The 16916-nt window shown below is 43.7% G+C and overlaps 1 protein-coding gene across 1 annotated transcript; it reads right to left on the minus strand.

The window, feature by feature from the left end:
* Nucleotides 1–8568: 8568 nt before the first annotated feature.
* Nucleotides 8569–15442, minus strand: LOC142241450 (uncharacterized). The gene is made up of 2 exons (XM_075313220.1): nucleotides 15388–15442; nucleotides 8569–9412 (listed from the first exon to the last, which is right to left on the minus strand). The coding sequence occupies exon 2, from the start codon at nucleotides 9396–9398 to the stop codon at nucleotides 8643–8645; it is 756 nt and encodes a 251-aa protein (XP_075169335.1). The 5' UTR covers nucleotides 9399–9412; nucleotides 15388–15442; the 3' UTR covers nucleotides 8569–8642.
* Between the last annotated feature and the right edge of the window lie 1474 nt (nucleotides 15443–16916).

The raw sequence follows: 16916 nt of genomic DNA on the forward strand, positions 1-16916 counted from the left end.
TGATATAAACGAAATGGACTGTGTTGTTATTTCAAAAATAACTTTTTTTATTGAAAAAATAAAAATTTTGTAACAAACGAATGTATTTGGTGATAAAAGTTTAATATTTTCGAAGCAATTCAAAAAACTCTAACAAAAGAAAAACGTTTTCGGTACACGTTTTCCAAACGTTTTTTTTTTCTTTGCGTGTAGTTATGTTAACTAAATACCGTTATCTTCAATATAGTAATGAATTTCTTTGTGTTTTTATACCCTCCACCATAGGATGGGGGTATATTAACTTTGTCATTCCGTTTGTAACACATCGAAATATTGCTCTAAGACCCCATAAAGTATATATATTCTTGGTCGTGGTGAAATTCTGAGTCGATCTAAGCATGTCCGTCCGTCCGTCCGTCTGTCCGGCTGTCCGTCCGTCTGTGGAAATCACGCTAACTTCCGAACGAAACAAGCTATCGACTTGAAACTTGGCACAAGTAGTTGTTATTGATGTAGGTCGGATGGTATTGAAAATGGGCCATATCGGACCACGTTTACGTATAGCCCCCATATAAACCGATCCCCAAATTTGGCTTGGGGAGCCTCCCGGAGCAGCAAAATTCATCCGATCCTGTTGAAATTTGGTACGTGGTCTTAGTATACGGTCTCTAACAACCATGCAAAAATTGGTCCATATCGGTCCATAATTATATATAGCCCCCATATAAACCGATCCCCAGATTTGACCTCCGGAGCCTCTTGGAGGGGCACAATTCATCCGATCCGATTGAAATTTGGTACCTGATGTTAGTATATGGTCTCTAACAACCATGCAAAAATTGGTCCATATCGGTCCATAATTATATATAGCCCCCATATAAACCGATCCCCAGATTTGACCTCCGGAGACTTTTGGAGGGGCAAAATTCATCCGATCCGGTTGAAATTTGGTACCTGATGTTAGTATACGGCCTCTAACAACCATGCAGAAATTGGTCCATATCGGTCCATAATTATATATAGCTCCCATATAAACCGATCCCCAGATTTGACCACCGGAGCCTCTTGGAGGAGCAAAATTCATCCGATCCGGTTGAAATTTAGTACGTGGTCTTAGTATACGGTTTTTAACAACCATGCAAAAATTGGTCCATATCGGTCCATAATTATATATAGCCCCCATATAAACCGATCCCCAGATTTGACCTCCGGAGCCTCTTGGAGGGGCAAAATTCATCCGATCCGGTTGAAATTTGGTACCTGATGTTAGTTTACGGCCTCTAATAACCATGCAAAAATTGGTCCATATCGGTCCATAATTATATATAGCCCCCATATAAACCGATCCCCAGATTTGACCTCCGGAGCCTCTTGGAAGAGCAAAATTCATCCGATACGGTTGAAATTTGGTACATTTTGTCAATATATGGCCTCTAACAGCCATGTAAAAATTGGTCCATATCGGTCTTTAGTTATATATAGCCGATGACTTATTACACAAAAACTTTATTTCCATAGAAAATTTTGTCAAATTTTATTACTATAGAAAGTTTTGTCAAAATTTCATTTCTATAGAAAGTTTTGTCAAAAGTTTATTTCTATACAAATGTTTGTCAAAATTTTATTTCCATAGAAAATTTTGTCAAAATTTTATTTCTATAGAAAATTTTTGTAATCTACCAAAACTTTATTTCCATAGAAAATTTTGTCAAATTTTATTACTATAGAAAGTTTTGTTAAAATTTCATTTCTATAGAAAGTTTTGTCAAAAGTTTATTTCTATAGAAATGTTTGTCAAAAGTTTATTTCTATAGAAAATTTTGTAAAAAATTTATTTCTGTAGAAAATTTTGTCAACATTTTATTTCTATACAAAATTTTGTCAAAATTTTATTTCTATACAAAATTTTGTCAACATTTTATTTCTATAGAAATTTTTGTCAAAATTGTATTGCTATAGAAAATTTTGTCAACATTTTACTTCCATAGAAAATTTTGTCAACATTTTATTTCTATAGAAAATTTTGTCAAGTTTTTATTTCTATAGAAAATTTTGTCAAATTTTTATTTCTATAGAAAATTTTGTAAAAATTTTATTTCTATAGAAAATTTTGTCAAGGTTTCATTCCTATAGAAAATTTTGTCAAAATTTTATTTCTATAGAAAATTTTGTCAAACTAGATTATATACGTATTTAATCGGCCTTTTTATACCCTCCACCATAGGATGGGGGTATATTAACTTTGTCATTCCGTTTGTAACACATCGAAATATTGCTCTAAGACCCCATAAAGTATATATATTCTGGGTCGTGGTGAAATTCTGAGTCGATCTAAGCATGTCCGTCCGTCCGTCCGTCTGTCCGTCCGTCCGTCTGTCCGTCTGTCCGGCTGTCCGTCCGTCTGTGGAAATCACGCTAACTTCCGAACGAAACAAGCTATCGACTTGAAACTTGGCACAAGTAGTTGTTATTGATGTAGGTCGGATGGTATTGAAAATGGGCCATATCGGACCACGTTTACGTATAGCCCCCATATAAACCGATCCCCAAATTTGGCTTGGGGAGCCTCCCGGAGCAGCAAAATTCATCCGATCCGGTTGAAATTTGGTACGTGGGCTTAGTATACGGTCTCTAACAACCATGCCAAAATTGGTCCATATCGGTCCATAATTATATATAGCCCCCATATAAACCGATCCCCAGATTTGACCTCCGGAGACTTTTGGAGGGGCAAAATTCATCCGATCCGGTTGAAATTTGGTACCTGATGTTAGTTTACGGCCTCTCATACCCATGCAAAAATTGGTCCATATCGGTCCATAATTATATATAGCTCCCATATAAACCGATCCCCAGATTTGACCACCGGGGCCTCTTGGAGGAGCAAAATTCATCCGATCCGGTTGAAATTTAGTACGTGGTCTTAGTATACGGTTTTTAACAACCATGCAAAAATTGGTCCATATCGGTCCATAATTATATATAGCCCCCATATAAACCGATCCCCAGATTTGACCTCCGGAGCCTCTTGGAGGGGCAAAATTCATCCGATCCGGTTGAAATTTGGTACCTGATGTTAGTTTACGGCCTCTCATAACCATGCAAAAATTGGTCCATATCGGTCCATAATTATATATAGCCCCCATATAAACCGATCCCCAGATTTGACCACCGGGGCCTCTTAGAGGAGCAAAATTCATCCGATCCGGTTGAAATTTAGTACGTGGTCTTAGTATACGGTTTTTAACAACCATGCAAAAATTGGTCCATATCGGTCCATAATTATATATAGCCCCCATATAAACCGATCCCCAGATTTGACCTCCGGAGCCTCTTGGAGGGGCAAAAGTCATCCGATCCGGTTGAAATTTGGTACCTGATGTTAGTTTACGGCCTCTCATAACCATGCAAAAATTGGTCCATATCGGTCCATAATTATATATAGCCCCCATATAAACCGATCCCCAGATTTGAACTCCGGAGCCTCTTGGAAGAGCAAAATTCATCCGATCCAGTTGAAATTTGGTACATGGTGTTAGTATATGGTCTCTAACAACCATGCAAAAATTGGTCCATATCGGTCCATAATTATATATAGTTCCCATATAAACCGGCCCCAGATTTGACGTCCGGAACCTCTTGGAGGAGCAAAAGTCATCCGATACGGTTGAAATTTGGTACATTTTGTCAATATATGGCCTCTAACAGCCATGTAAAAATTGGTCCATATCGGTCTTTAGTTATATATAGCCGATGACTTATTACACACAAATTGGTCCATATCGCCAAAAATAATCTACCAAAACTTTATTTCCATAGACAATTTTGTCAAATTTTATTACTATAGAAAGTTTTGTCAAAATTTCATTTCTATAGAAAGTTTTGTCAAAAGTTTATTTCTATACAAATGTTTGTCAAAATTTTATTTCCATAGAAAATTTTGTCAAAATTTTATTTCTATAGAAAATTTTGTAATCTACCTAAACTTTATTTCCATAGAAAATTTTGTCAAATTTTATTACTATAGAAAGTTTTGTTAAAATTTCATTTCTATAGAAAGTTTTGTCAAAAGTTTATTTCTATAGAAATGTTTGTCAAAATTTTATTTCTATAGAAAATTTTGTAAAAAATTTATTTCTGTAGAAAATTTTGTCAACATTTTATTTCTATACAAAATTTTGTCAAAATTTTATTTCTATACAATATTTTGTCAACATTTTATTTCTATAGAAATTTTTGTCAAAATTGTATTGCTATAGAAAATTTTGTCAACATTTTACTTCCATAGAAAATTTTGTCAACATTTTATTTCTATAGAAAATTTTGTCAAGTTTTTATTTCTATAGAAAATTTTGTCAAATTTTTATTTCTATAGAAAATTTTTTCAAAATTTTATTTCTATAGAAAATTTTGTCAAGGTTTCATTTCTATAGAAAATTTTGTCAAACTAGATTATATACGTATTTAATCGGCCTTTTTTTGTTTAATATATACCCCGTATGGGCTAACTTACAATTTAGAAGACAGTGTTAAAAAGTTTTACGATACCTTGCCATCGGCAAGTGTTATCGCAACCCAAGTAATTCGATTGTGGATGACAGCCTACGCAATCCATGGTGGAGGGTACATAAGATTCGGCCTGGCCGAACTTACGGCCGTATATACTTGTTTTGTTTGCTTTCGTATTTAAGAGTTCAAATGAAATATATATGAAAAAAATTTGTCTACTTTTCGCATTTATGGTATGTTTTGGGCGTAGCAACCACTGCTCCACGGTGCCCAACTAAATGTATTTTTCTGTTAAATAAACTTTGTTTAATCGGCTCGTGGGCACCGCAAGCTATGCTATATAAATACAACTTATATGGGTAATTGTCTATTGATGATAATAACGGCTACATAGCTCAGTGGATAGTGTGTTGGCTTACAAATTGCATGGTCCGCGGTTCGATTCTCCGTCCAGGCGAAAGGTAAAAAAAAATTAAAAATTTATAAAATCGTATAATTTCTTCTACATTGTTTGTATTACAGAAAAAGGAACTAAAAAACTTCGTGGAAGTGAGAAAGATGTGAGGGAAAATTCAATTAGCCAGAAAAAAATTTTTTTGAGTTAGTCTTTATGAAATTGTTTTTACATCCTGGAAAAGCATACACGTTTATCACAAAAAGTATATACTTTTCTTCCAAATACACTTCCTTTCAATGAAAAGCAAATGAGAAACGAACTTTGTTTGTCTGAAATTTCCTTTGGGAGGAAAAAATTATTTTTTTGCGTGTATCTAAATCTGAACCGATTTTTACCAAATTTGGCATGCAAAGTATGAATATTAATTTCTGCTATCTATGTCAAATTTATTGTACATCGCCCGATTACACTCTGTGCTATATCAAAATCTGAACCGATTTAGTTGTGATTTTCCAAGTTTTAGGAGACTAACAAAGCATTGGTATATTCGAAATGAAAGATCGATTGATAAACACGTCAATTATTACCACATCAGTGATAAATATAAAAAGCTGCGATACTATATCTAAATCTGAGCCGAATGTTTCCAAAATATGGGGTTTGCCTTTGAGTGCAGCAAATACGAATAACTAAACCAAGCTGGATAGATTGTGGCCGTCAGCGAATGAAGCAATCAAAGATCAGTTTGATTTTTGCAACTCTTTCTTTGTACCAGTTGAAAAACGTCACATTTACCTGTGCTCGAATGTTTTTTTTGTGGTTCTTAATCATTTCGTTTTGTGTGAAGGTATATTTGCAATGTATTAATTTTCGGATGTAAATAACGAGTACTAAATATGCATAAAATGTATGCAATTGCGATACATATATTGCATTTATTTTTTTACAAAATTTATGGTGTACCACATTACCTGCACATTTTATGAATTCATGCTTAATGTGTTTTTTAATAAATTCGCAAATATATGCGAAATTATGGGGTTTCTTATTTTTCGCTCAAGTTGCGTGGATGGCTAACACTAGTAAAATGAATGTGGCCTCGTCGGAGAAAAACCAAAAATTTAGCTATCGAGAAACAAGTGGGTATACCACATTTGCTGCACTCACCCAACCCCATAAAAAATTTGAGTGAGCTGTACGTTGCTTGCATTTGAAAATCTCGAGGTATTTTAGGTCTAAAAATAGAAGTGCCAAATATGTATCGGTCTGGTTTTGGTATGGCTCCACACGCTCACAAAAAATCGCTTCTGTAACATATACTCCCAAACATATTTTGCTTCAAGCATATACATTTTTGGCTATTGCCCAAACATTTATATGTTTGATCTCTTCCAATATAAAATATGTTTGAAAGCATATTGGTCTAAACAATATATGTTTGGGTAGTCTAAGTTCCAAACATTTTGTATTTTTGCATCCAAATTCAATAATGTTGTCTTCCAAAAAACAATATGTTATTATGTGAACATATAATATGTTTGGAAGCATTTTGCACCAAAAAATATTATATGCTTAAAAAAAATTCTCCCAAACAATATTGTGCTCAAAATTTTATTTATTTATTTATATTGTAACGACAGGTTTCCCCTGGTATGCTGGGGTATACTCGCGGGGACAGGGTTCGTCACAGACAATTTATATTCGCTAGACCCGAGTAGATAAAACGATGTGGGTTTCGTTTCTTTATATTCTTTATTGAGGAGTTCAGTAGCATTCAGTTACAATCCAATTTGGTTACTTTAGGTCATAGGTTGGCGAGGCGGCGTCGTGGTCGTGAGCTGGCGTAGCACTGCGTCCACCGGTGATGCCCTTGGCTAGGCGGTCGTGATCGTTGTGTCAGGGATAGCTGGCTTAGCTGCGGCGAGTGGTCTGGGAAACGATTCGGCTTCTGGCGCGTAGTATAGGTGGTTGGTGCGGCTTCAGTCCGTCGTCAGTGTCGGGGCAACAGGTCGTGTCGTCTGAGGGTGGCTGCCTGATACGTCCGCGTAGAGCGTGAAAGAGTACAGCGAACTAGCGACGCGAAGGTAACCCTAAGTTGCCTACTGACGTGGTTCCGCGTAGGGTAATCGATGAGTCGGTGTATGCAATGAAAATATTATGATGCCTACCAGAGCGTATCTATGTAGGGTGCTCGACGCGTCGGTGTTTGAAATGAATAATGTTATGTTGCCTACCAGAGCGTATCTATGTAGGGTGCACGGCGGGTCGGTGTATAAATAAAAATGTTATGGTGCCTACCAGAGCGTATCTATGTAGGGTGCACGGCGAGTCGGTGTCTTACTGAAAATGTACGTTGCCTACCGGAGCGAATCCATGTAGGGTGCGCGGCGAGTCGGTGTATAAATAAAAATGTTATGGTGCCTACCAGAGCGTATCTATGTAGGGTGCACGGCAAGTCGTGGTCTTACTGAAAATGTACGTTGCTTACCGGAGCGAATCCATGTAGGGTGCACGGCGGGTCGGTGTATAAATGAAAATGTTATGGTGCCTACCAGAGCGTATCTATGTAGGGTGCACGGCGAGTCGGTGTCTTACTGAAAATGTACGTTGCCTACCAGAGCGTATCTATGTAGGGTGCACGGCGAGTTGGTGTGTAACTAAAAAAAATGTACGTTGCCTACCAGAACGTATCTATGTAGGGTGCACGGCGAGTCGGTGTTTGAATTGAACGATATTATGTTGCCTACCGGAGCGAATCCATGTAGGGGCACGGCGAGTCGGTGTGTAACTAAACAAAATGTACGTTGCCTACCAGAGCGTATCTATGTAGGGTGCACGGCGAGTCGGTGTTTGAATTGATCGATATTATGTTGCCTACCGGAGCGAATCCATGTAGGGGCACGGCGAGTCGGTGTGTAACTAAACAAAAATGTACGTTGCCTACCAGAGCGTATCTATGTAGGGTGCACGGCGAGTCGGTGTTTGAATTGAACAATATTATGTTGCCTACCGGAGCGAATCCATGTAGGGTGCACGGCGGGTCGGTGTATGGAATGAAAACTGTACGTTGCCTACCGGAGCGAATCCATGTAGGGTAACTAATGAAAATATTCACGGTTGTCACTGTCACGATTGTCACTATCACTGGCACGTACTGTAATCACTCTACTCACCTTGACTCGACTTGGTTCTGCTCCTTGTCAACTCCACAGACTCACTTGCCGATGTTACGCGGTTTATTTTTCTCCACTGACTGTCCCCCTTTCGTAGTTTCCCCATCCTTTTATACCAGGCTGCTCACTTGTTTACTTGCACTGTCCCTTGTTGCGTGGTGTTGGGTGTTTTGATACCAATGTTGTAAACAACTTCGACTCCCAGCATAGTTGTTGGTGTCCTGCAACGGTATGTTGTTTTGATCTTCGTTTGGCACTGATAAACAACATTGGGTCGCTGTGATGTTTGCTTGCATTGGCAGTAATAGATCAGCTTACTGGGTACATTGTTGCTACAAACAAACGGTATGTTGTTTTGATACATTTCGAATGTTGTAAACAACTACGTGGGTCGGTACAAGAGTTCAGGAAAAACATACGAGGGCCTTGTAAAAATTTCAAGTTCAATATATATTTAAAAATTCAAAACAACAATTCAAAGTGAATAACAAAACAAGAATCCAGGTATTTCATAGCACTGTCCGTGTGACCAGAAACGAGGCACGACTTCTGGTCCTCACACTACTTCCCCTCCCCGGGAGACCTTAAGATCTGAGTTGGACAATGACTTGGCCATGGCGGTTGGCGATGAGGCGGAAGCGTCTTCCACATACGTAAGCGATTTGCTTACGCCTATCGTTTCCACGGCGGGCTGCCTTAACGCTCCGAATGTGGTATTGGAGCCCCTGACGGATCTCGACTGGCAACTCCTCCTCGCAGAGAAACGGAAGCTCCACGGCCACGCTTGGGACCGGGACAACGATCTGGCTGGCTAGGCGGGTTGGTGGTGGCTCGACCGGGCGATCGGGCACAAGTCGCGCGTTCTGGCGTGGTTCGGTCGCTTCAGAGTCCGATGACGTATCGCCACCATCCCTGGGCGATGACGATCGGGCTGGTCCTAGGACACCCAGTTCTTCCACCAACTCGATGTCACTATCGTCGGTCGAAACTTGTGGTGATGGTGCGGGCGGTGTAGGTGGCAATTCAGGCGTCTCTGTATCGGCTTCGTCTGAGTCCGAAATCTCAACGGTGGCCACGATCTGCGGAGTGGCGAAACGTAGTCTCGGACGTGTTGTGGAGCGCACAGGCGTGCGAATTTGCGTCCGAGCACCAGCCGGTGGCAGTACTCTCTCGAGTCTAACGTGACAAGGTCGTACCACGGCAACCGTTGGAGATGGGGCGGTGGGCTTGTTCATCTTCGAACGTCTGGCCAGGGCCTCTTCTTCTTGCCGCTGCTGCCACTGGGCCTTATAGTAGGCCTTGGTTTTCAGGACTGGGGTTTGGCTTTTGCTCTTCTCCATTGTTGAATAATTGACTGAAAGTAAAGAGAGTGAAATATTAATGTCATCACCACCTACATTGGCTGAGGGGTTATTTGAGGCTCGGTCATCGTCAGCAGTAGAAAAAGGTTTTATTTCGCTCAAGTGGGCAGTCCGGATGTCTCCTCTCTCTTGTCCTCGCACTCTGACGATCACTGGGGAGGGAAACGCCAACACCTCATAGGGTCCATCATACTTCGGTGCCAACTTGGCGGCAAAACTGTCCACAGCGCGGGAGAGAGGATGTTGACGGACCAGTACCAGTTCGCCACACTGAGGTTTCCAGCTTCGTCGTCTCAAGTTGTAATACCGACGCTGATCTTCTCCAGCCTTGCCCAAGCGTGTTCGCACCATCTCGAAAACATCGCGTAATTCCGCTGCCCTTTCATCGGGGCTCTGTTGTGCTGCACCGGTCCCAATGGTGACTTCGTCGTATAGGGCACTTGGCAACCGCGGTTCCCGTCCCTGAACTAAAAATGCTGGGCTATGTCCTGTAGATTCCGCCGTACCTGTGTTAATGGCCAAGCTGATTTCAGGAAGTAGCTCGTCCCACTTTCCGTGCTGATTCTTACACACCTGGGCTATCATTGTCTTGACGGTGCGGTTCGCTCGCTCTGTAGGATTCTCCTGTGGGCTATATGGTGCAGTAAACTGGCGCTGTACCCCGATCTGCTGGAGGTATTTTGTCAGTACACGACTTGTAAACTGACTCCCATTATCGGTGATCAGCATCTTCGGTACCCCAAACCTGGCTAGAATGCGTTCCCGAAACGCCTTTACCACCCCTTCGGCCGTGGCCTTACGCTGGGGAATCAATTCGACCCATTTGGTAAATCTGTCCAGGAAAACCAGCAGCATTGTGTTCCCATGCTTCGTCCTCGGAAGAGGTCCCACAAAATCGGCACAGACCGTAGACCACGGCTCCTCTGGAATGGAGATTAACATTTCTCCGGCTGGGGCACGTTGGACCGGTTTATATCTCTGACAGGAATGGCAATTCCTCACAAATTTCGCAATGTCTCTCGTCATTCCGGGCCAAAAGTATCGACTGCAAATTCGATTGATGGTCTTCCTTACCCCAAGATGCCCGGCCGCCGGCTGACTATGATTTTCGGCCAGTACCCGAGACCGCAGGTGGGTCGGCACGCACAACTTCCACGGTGTGCTATCGATGTCGGCCGGATGACGCGGGATGTGTCGGTACATCTGCTCACCCACAACTGAGTAGTCGGGGAACTTCTCGGGGTTTGCAACAATTTCCCGTATCTTACCAGCAATCCATGGACATGGCTTCGGCGTGTCGGCGACTGCTCGCTGAAGTGTCTCTCTTGGTTGTCGGGATAATGCGTCTGCTACAACATTGAGACACCCTTTTCGGTACTTGATGGTGTAGGAGTACTGCTGCAGCTCAAGGGCCCATCGCGCCAGGCGCCCTGTAGGATTGTCAATGGAATTCAACCACTTGAGTGCGAGATGGTCGGTGAGTACCTGGAACTGATAACCCTCCAGATATGGTCGCATTTTCCGTATTCCCCATATAATAGCCAGACATTCCTTCTCCGTGGCCGAGTAGTTCCTCTCCGCGCTATTCAACGTCCGACTAGCATAGGCAATCACCCGTTCCCCGTCTTCAAATTCTTGGGTCAACACCGCTCCTAACCCCTGCTCACTCGCATCCGTCTGCAACATAAAGGTCCGCCCAAAATCGGGGCATGCTAGTACTGGGGCTTGGGTCAATCTTGCCTTCAAAATCTCGAATACCGTCTGCTGTTCCTCGGTCCATTTCCAGTGTTTGCCTTTCTTTAGCATGGAGGTGAGTGGCTGGGCCAGGGCCGCGAAATCCGGAACAAACCGTCTGTACCAAGAGGCTACACCCAGGAAACGGCGCAACTCTTTCACACTGGTCGGTGCAGTCATCTCTTGTATCGCCGCCACCTTATCTGGGTCCGTGTGAATCCCTTGACCGCTGACGACGTGGCCGAGGTACTTGGTTTCACGCTTGAAAAAGTCACACTTCTCGGGATTGATCCTTAGCTTGGCGTCTCGTAACCTGCGAAAGACTTCGCGTAAGTTGTCGAGGTGGTCGTTCAACGTCTTACCGATAACAATGATGTCATCCAAGTAGGCAAAGGCAAAGGTCTCTAGCTCCGGCCCGATGACGCTGTCGAGAGCACGCTGAAAGGTCGCCGGGGCAGAGTGTAAGCCGAAGGGCATTACTCGCCACTGAAACAGACCTCTTCCGGCGACGGTGAAGGCGGTATATTTCTTGCTGTCGTTGTCCAACGGGATCTGCCAGTACCCATCCTTGAGATCTAGGCAACTAACATATCTCGCCTCCCTCAGGCGGTCCAAAATGGAGTTGATGCGAGGCAATGGGTATGCGTCAGGGTCTGACTTACTATTCAGGTGCCGGAAGTCCATGCAGAGACGCCACTGACCATTCTTCTTCTTTGCCAAGGTAATAGGGGAACTGAATGCGCTGTGGGATGGTTCGATGCAGCCATTGGCTAGAAGCTCGTTGATTTTCTCATCAATGACCGCCTGTATGGCGGGATTTCGGGTCGCATATCTAAGCTTGAATGGGCGATCGTCGGTCATAACAATGCGATGTGTGGCAGCCGTGGATGGCCCGTGTATGTCTCGAAACTTCTGGAGCTCTTCGGTCAAGAATTGTTGGATCTGTAGTTGCTCCTCGGGGGAATGCTCACTAATTGTACGAGGCCACGCGGGTTCGACTGGGTTTAGAACGTCGGTCGTCGTACGCAGACACCGCGCATTCAGGCGCCCACACGGGCACGGTGGCTCTGTCATTGACGAATTGGCCTCCTCGATAGCGCCGTTGGTGAACACACAGGACAATCCAGCCATGGTCAATCTTGCTCCGATATTTCGTAGGAAGTCCAAGCCAAGAATGACTTCCTCTGATGCGTCCGGCATTACTAAAAACCGTGTGCGAATGCGCTGGCTCCCGAGTTCGACTTCTGCTTCGACTGCGTTATGGACTTGTAGTTGCGACCGATCGGCCAGGGTCACATTAGCCATGCAGGGTGTCATACTGCCAGCTTGTCCCAAGGTTCGAGCATAGGCAGCGCTTATGAAGCTTCCAGTGGCGCCTGTATCCACCGTTGCAGCAACACTTCGATTTCCGATCCCAATGGTTGCCGCCAAGCGCCTGGGTTCAATGCGAAGGGCGGTAACTAATTGGCGGGACTGCTGCTGGCGGACGGACCCGTCTGTCCCTGACTGCGACGGGTCCGCGGGTCGTTTCCCGAATTCCTACGGCAGCAGTGAATTGTCCTGACCCCACGTCGCCCACATCGCCAACAGAATAGAATTTGCTGATTCCGGCACTGATTTGCGTAGTGTCCCTCCTGCCCGCAGTTGCGACACGCGGACCGTGGATCAATCGGTTGGGCATTCCCACTGCTAACTTATTCAGGCTCTATGCGTCTGTGCTGCTCTCTTGCGTGTGGCTGTAACGGTGGGAGACTCTCCAAGTCGTCGGCCATAGCGAGTAACTCCTGTAAGTTACTGAAATCTCGCCTGCGAATGTACCAAAGGTATTCCGGTAGCGCGTTCTGGAAGATTCTATCTACCTTCTTCTGTTCCGAGTAGTCAGTGTGCCTCATCAACTCCTGCATGCTGAGAGCGTAATTGCGAAACGATTCTCTTTGTCGTTGCCGGCGCTTTCGAATATCGTCGTCAAGCTGCTCGTGGAATCTGGTCGGCAGGAAGAATTGACGGAAATCGTTCTTGAACTCCGTCCACGTGCGGCCGCTGCGGTTGTTGTTGCGGTACCAGACCAGGGCCTTGCCCTGCAGCACTTCGGGCATCATCCGTGGCAACATGTCTGGGCTGATGTCATACATGTCCGCCAACTCCTCTAGCCTTTCGAGGAACTCCAATGGTTCCTTCTCCCCATTGAAGCGAACATTCCACTTACGTACTTGGTCGGCGACGGCTCGTAGGTCCATTGCGGTAGCGGGTCTGGTATCGGCTTCCCGTGTGCGAGGCACGTCTCGGTGATAGTCTGAAGGGTCGTTGCCTGCCGTCATGGGTCCTATAGCGGAATGGCTCATATGTCCGCCTGTGTCTGTGTTGGCGGCTACGGGGTTCTTCATTGTCGCTGCACCACTTATACCCTCTTTCTTCGAGGACGCAGAGTCGTGAATCTCCTGGAGTTCCAACAGTCGCTGTGTTTCGCTTGGGCTATGCTCAGCCCCGATGAACTGACCGAAACGCTTCCTCAGTTCCTCGACAGTACCTCCAGTGTCAAGTCGGAACTCGTTCAGGTAGTTCCCGAGCTCTTCTTTCCGCAGGCTGTAAGCCCAACCGGCGCGTAACGTATTCGTCATTTTCTTGTTGTTGCGCTCTGTTCCTTCTAACTCTGCCCAATTATCTACTCAGGTCCCTGCTCGGGCGCCACTGTAACGACAGGTTTCCCCTGGGATGCTGGGGTATACTCGCGGGGACAGGGTTCGTCACAGACAATTTATATTCGCTAGACCCGAGTAGATAAAACGATGTGGGTTTCGTTTCTTTATATTCTTTATTGAGGAGTTCAGTAGCATTCAGTTACAATCCAATTTGGTTACTTTAGGTCATAGGTTGGCGAGGCGGCGTCGTGGTCGTGAGCTGGCGTAGCACTGCGTCCACCGGTGATGCCCTTGGCTAGGCGGTCGTGATCGTTGTGTCAGGGATAGCTGGCTTAGCTGCGGCGAGTGGTCTGGGAAACGATTCGGCTTCTGGCGCGTAGTATAGGTGGTTGGTGCGGCTTCAGTCCGTCGTCAGTGTCGGGGCAACAGGTCGTGTCGTCTGAGGGTGGCTGCCTGATACGTCCGCGTAGAGCGTGAAAGAGTACAGCGAACTAGCGACGCGAAGGTAACCCTAAGTTGCCTACTGACGTGGTTCCGCGTAGGGTAATCGATGAGTCGGTGTATGCAATGAAAATATTATGATGCCTACCAGAGCGTATCTATGTAGGGTGCTCGACGCGTCGGTGTTTGAAATGAATAATGTTATGTTGCCTACCAGAGCGTATCTATGTAGGGTGCACGGCGGGTCGGTGTATAAATAAAAATGTTATGGTGCCTACCAGAGCGTATCTATGTAAGGTGCACGGCGAGTCGGTGTCTTACTGAAAATGTACGTTGCCTACCGGAGCGAATCCATGTAGGGTGCGCGGCGAGTCGGTGTATAAATAAAAATGTTATGGTGCCTACCAGAGCGTATCTATGTAGGGTGCACGGCAAGTCGTGGTCTTACTGAAAATGTACGTTGCTTACCGGAGCGAATCCATGTAGGGTGCACGGCGGGTCGGTGTATAAATGAAAATGTTATGGTGCCTACCAGAGCGTATCTATGTAGGGTGCACGGCGAGTCGGTGTCTTACTGAAAATGTACGTTGCCTACCAGAGCGTATCTATGTAGGGTGCACGGCGAGTTGGTGTGTAACTAAAAAAAAATGTACGTTGCCTACCAGAACGTATCTATGTAGGGTGCACGGCGAGTCGGTGTTTGAATTGAACGATATTATGTTGCCTACCGGAGCGAATCCATGTAGGGGCACGGCGAGTCGGTGTGTAACTAAACAAAATGTACGTTGCCTACCAGAGCGTATCTATGTAGGGTGCACGGCGAGTCGGTGTTTGAATTGAACGATATTATGTTGCCTACCGGAGCGAATCCATGTAGGGGCACGGCGAGTCGGTGTGTAACTAAACAAAAATGTACGTTGCCTACCAGAGCGTATCTATGTAGGGTGCACGGCGAGTCGGTGTTTGAATTGAACAATATTATGTTGCCTACCGGAGCGAATCCATGTAGGGTGCACGGCGGGTCGGTGTATGGAATGAAAACTGTACGTTGCCTACCGGAGCGAATCCATGTAGGGTAACTAATGAAAATATTCACGGTTGTCACTGTCACGATTGTCACTATCACTGGCACGTACTGTAATCACTCTACTCACCTTGACTCGACTTGGTTCTGCTCCTTGTCAACTCCACAGACTCACTTGCCGATGTTACGCGGTTTATTTTTCTCCACTGACTGTCCCCCTTTCGTAGTTTCCCCATCCTTTTATACCAGGCTGCTCACTTGTTTACTTGCACTGTCCCTTGTTGCGTGTTGTTGGGTGTTTTGATACCAATGTTGTAAACAACTTCGACTCCCAGCATAGTTGTTGGTGTCCTGCAACGGTATGTTGTTTTGATCTTCGTTTGGCACTGATAAACAACATTGGGTCGCTGTGATGTTTGCTTGCATTGGCAGTAATAGATCAGCTTACTGGGTACATTGTTGCTACAAACAAACGGTATGTTGTTTTGATACATTTCGAATGTTGTAAACAACTACGTGGGTCGGTACAAGAGTTCAGGAAAAACATACGAGGGCCTTGTAAAAATTTCAAGTTCAATATATATTTAAAAATTCAAAACAACAATTCAAAGTGAATAACAAAACAAGAATCCAGGTATTTCATAGCACTGTCCGTGTGACCAGAAACGAGGCACGACTTCTGGTCCTCACAATATATTTACAATCATAATGAATTATGAAAATAAACAGGTAATATAGGTGCTAACAACATAGGTTTTCGACCTGAATGCTCAAAATTTTGTTTCTGCCCAATTGTATATTCCCCCACATCTTTCTCACTTCCACGAGATTTTTTAGTTCTTAGCACCTTTTTCTGTAATACAAACATTGTAGAAGAAATTATTCAATTGTATGATTTTTTTTTTATTTTAATTTTACCTTTTGCCGGACGGTGATTCGAACAGCGGACCACACAGTTTGTAAGGATCAAAGAAGTAGCTGATCAATTGCCCAAGGAAAAATAAAATGTTAATTTTGTAATAACAAGCAACAACCACCAACTTAATTCAATATCGCTCCCTGTTAAATAGCGCTCCAAGCTACTAAACACGTATATGTTTATAGGCTATTTCTAAATTAATATATGTTTGCATCCAAGCATATTATATTTACAAACATTTTATGTCCCAAACATAATATGTTCTAACATATTAACATATATGTCCCAAACATGTTATGCTAGTTTATGAACATTATATGCTTGCACTCAAAAATATTGTGTTTAAAAATTTGTGTTCCAAACATATAATGTTTATAGCCAAACATATGAAAAACAGTCTTTTTCATCCGTGCATATAGATCGATCTTCCAATTTGACTTTTTGGGCCTCTATTTTAATCCGATTTGCATGAAATCGGAAATCTAGAGGTATATTACGCCAAAAAGGCCTGTTTGGAATTTACTTTATATCTTACCCGTCAAAATCCTCATAAACACCTGTCTCCCGATTTAACTTCCAGAGTCATATAAGACATTTTATGCATGCAGAAACGTTAAATGTATTTTCTGGAAGCGTTGCATATGAACTGATCTACTTGGGAGAGTATCTTTCATCAAATCTCACTGGAATTCTATAGATTTCCAAGAAACTCCCTACGCCAAAGATCACTCAAAGAAAAC

This window comes from Haematobia irritans, chromosome 5, assembly GCF_050003625.1.
Source record: "Haematobia irritans isolate KBUSLIRL chromosome 5, ASM5000362v1, whole genome shotgun sequence".
Classification (NCBI taxonomy): Eukaryota; Metazoa; Arthropoda; class Insecta; order Diptera; family Muscidae; genus Haematobia; species Haematobia irritans.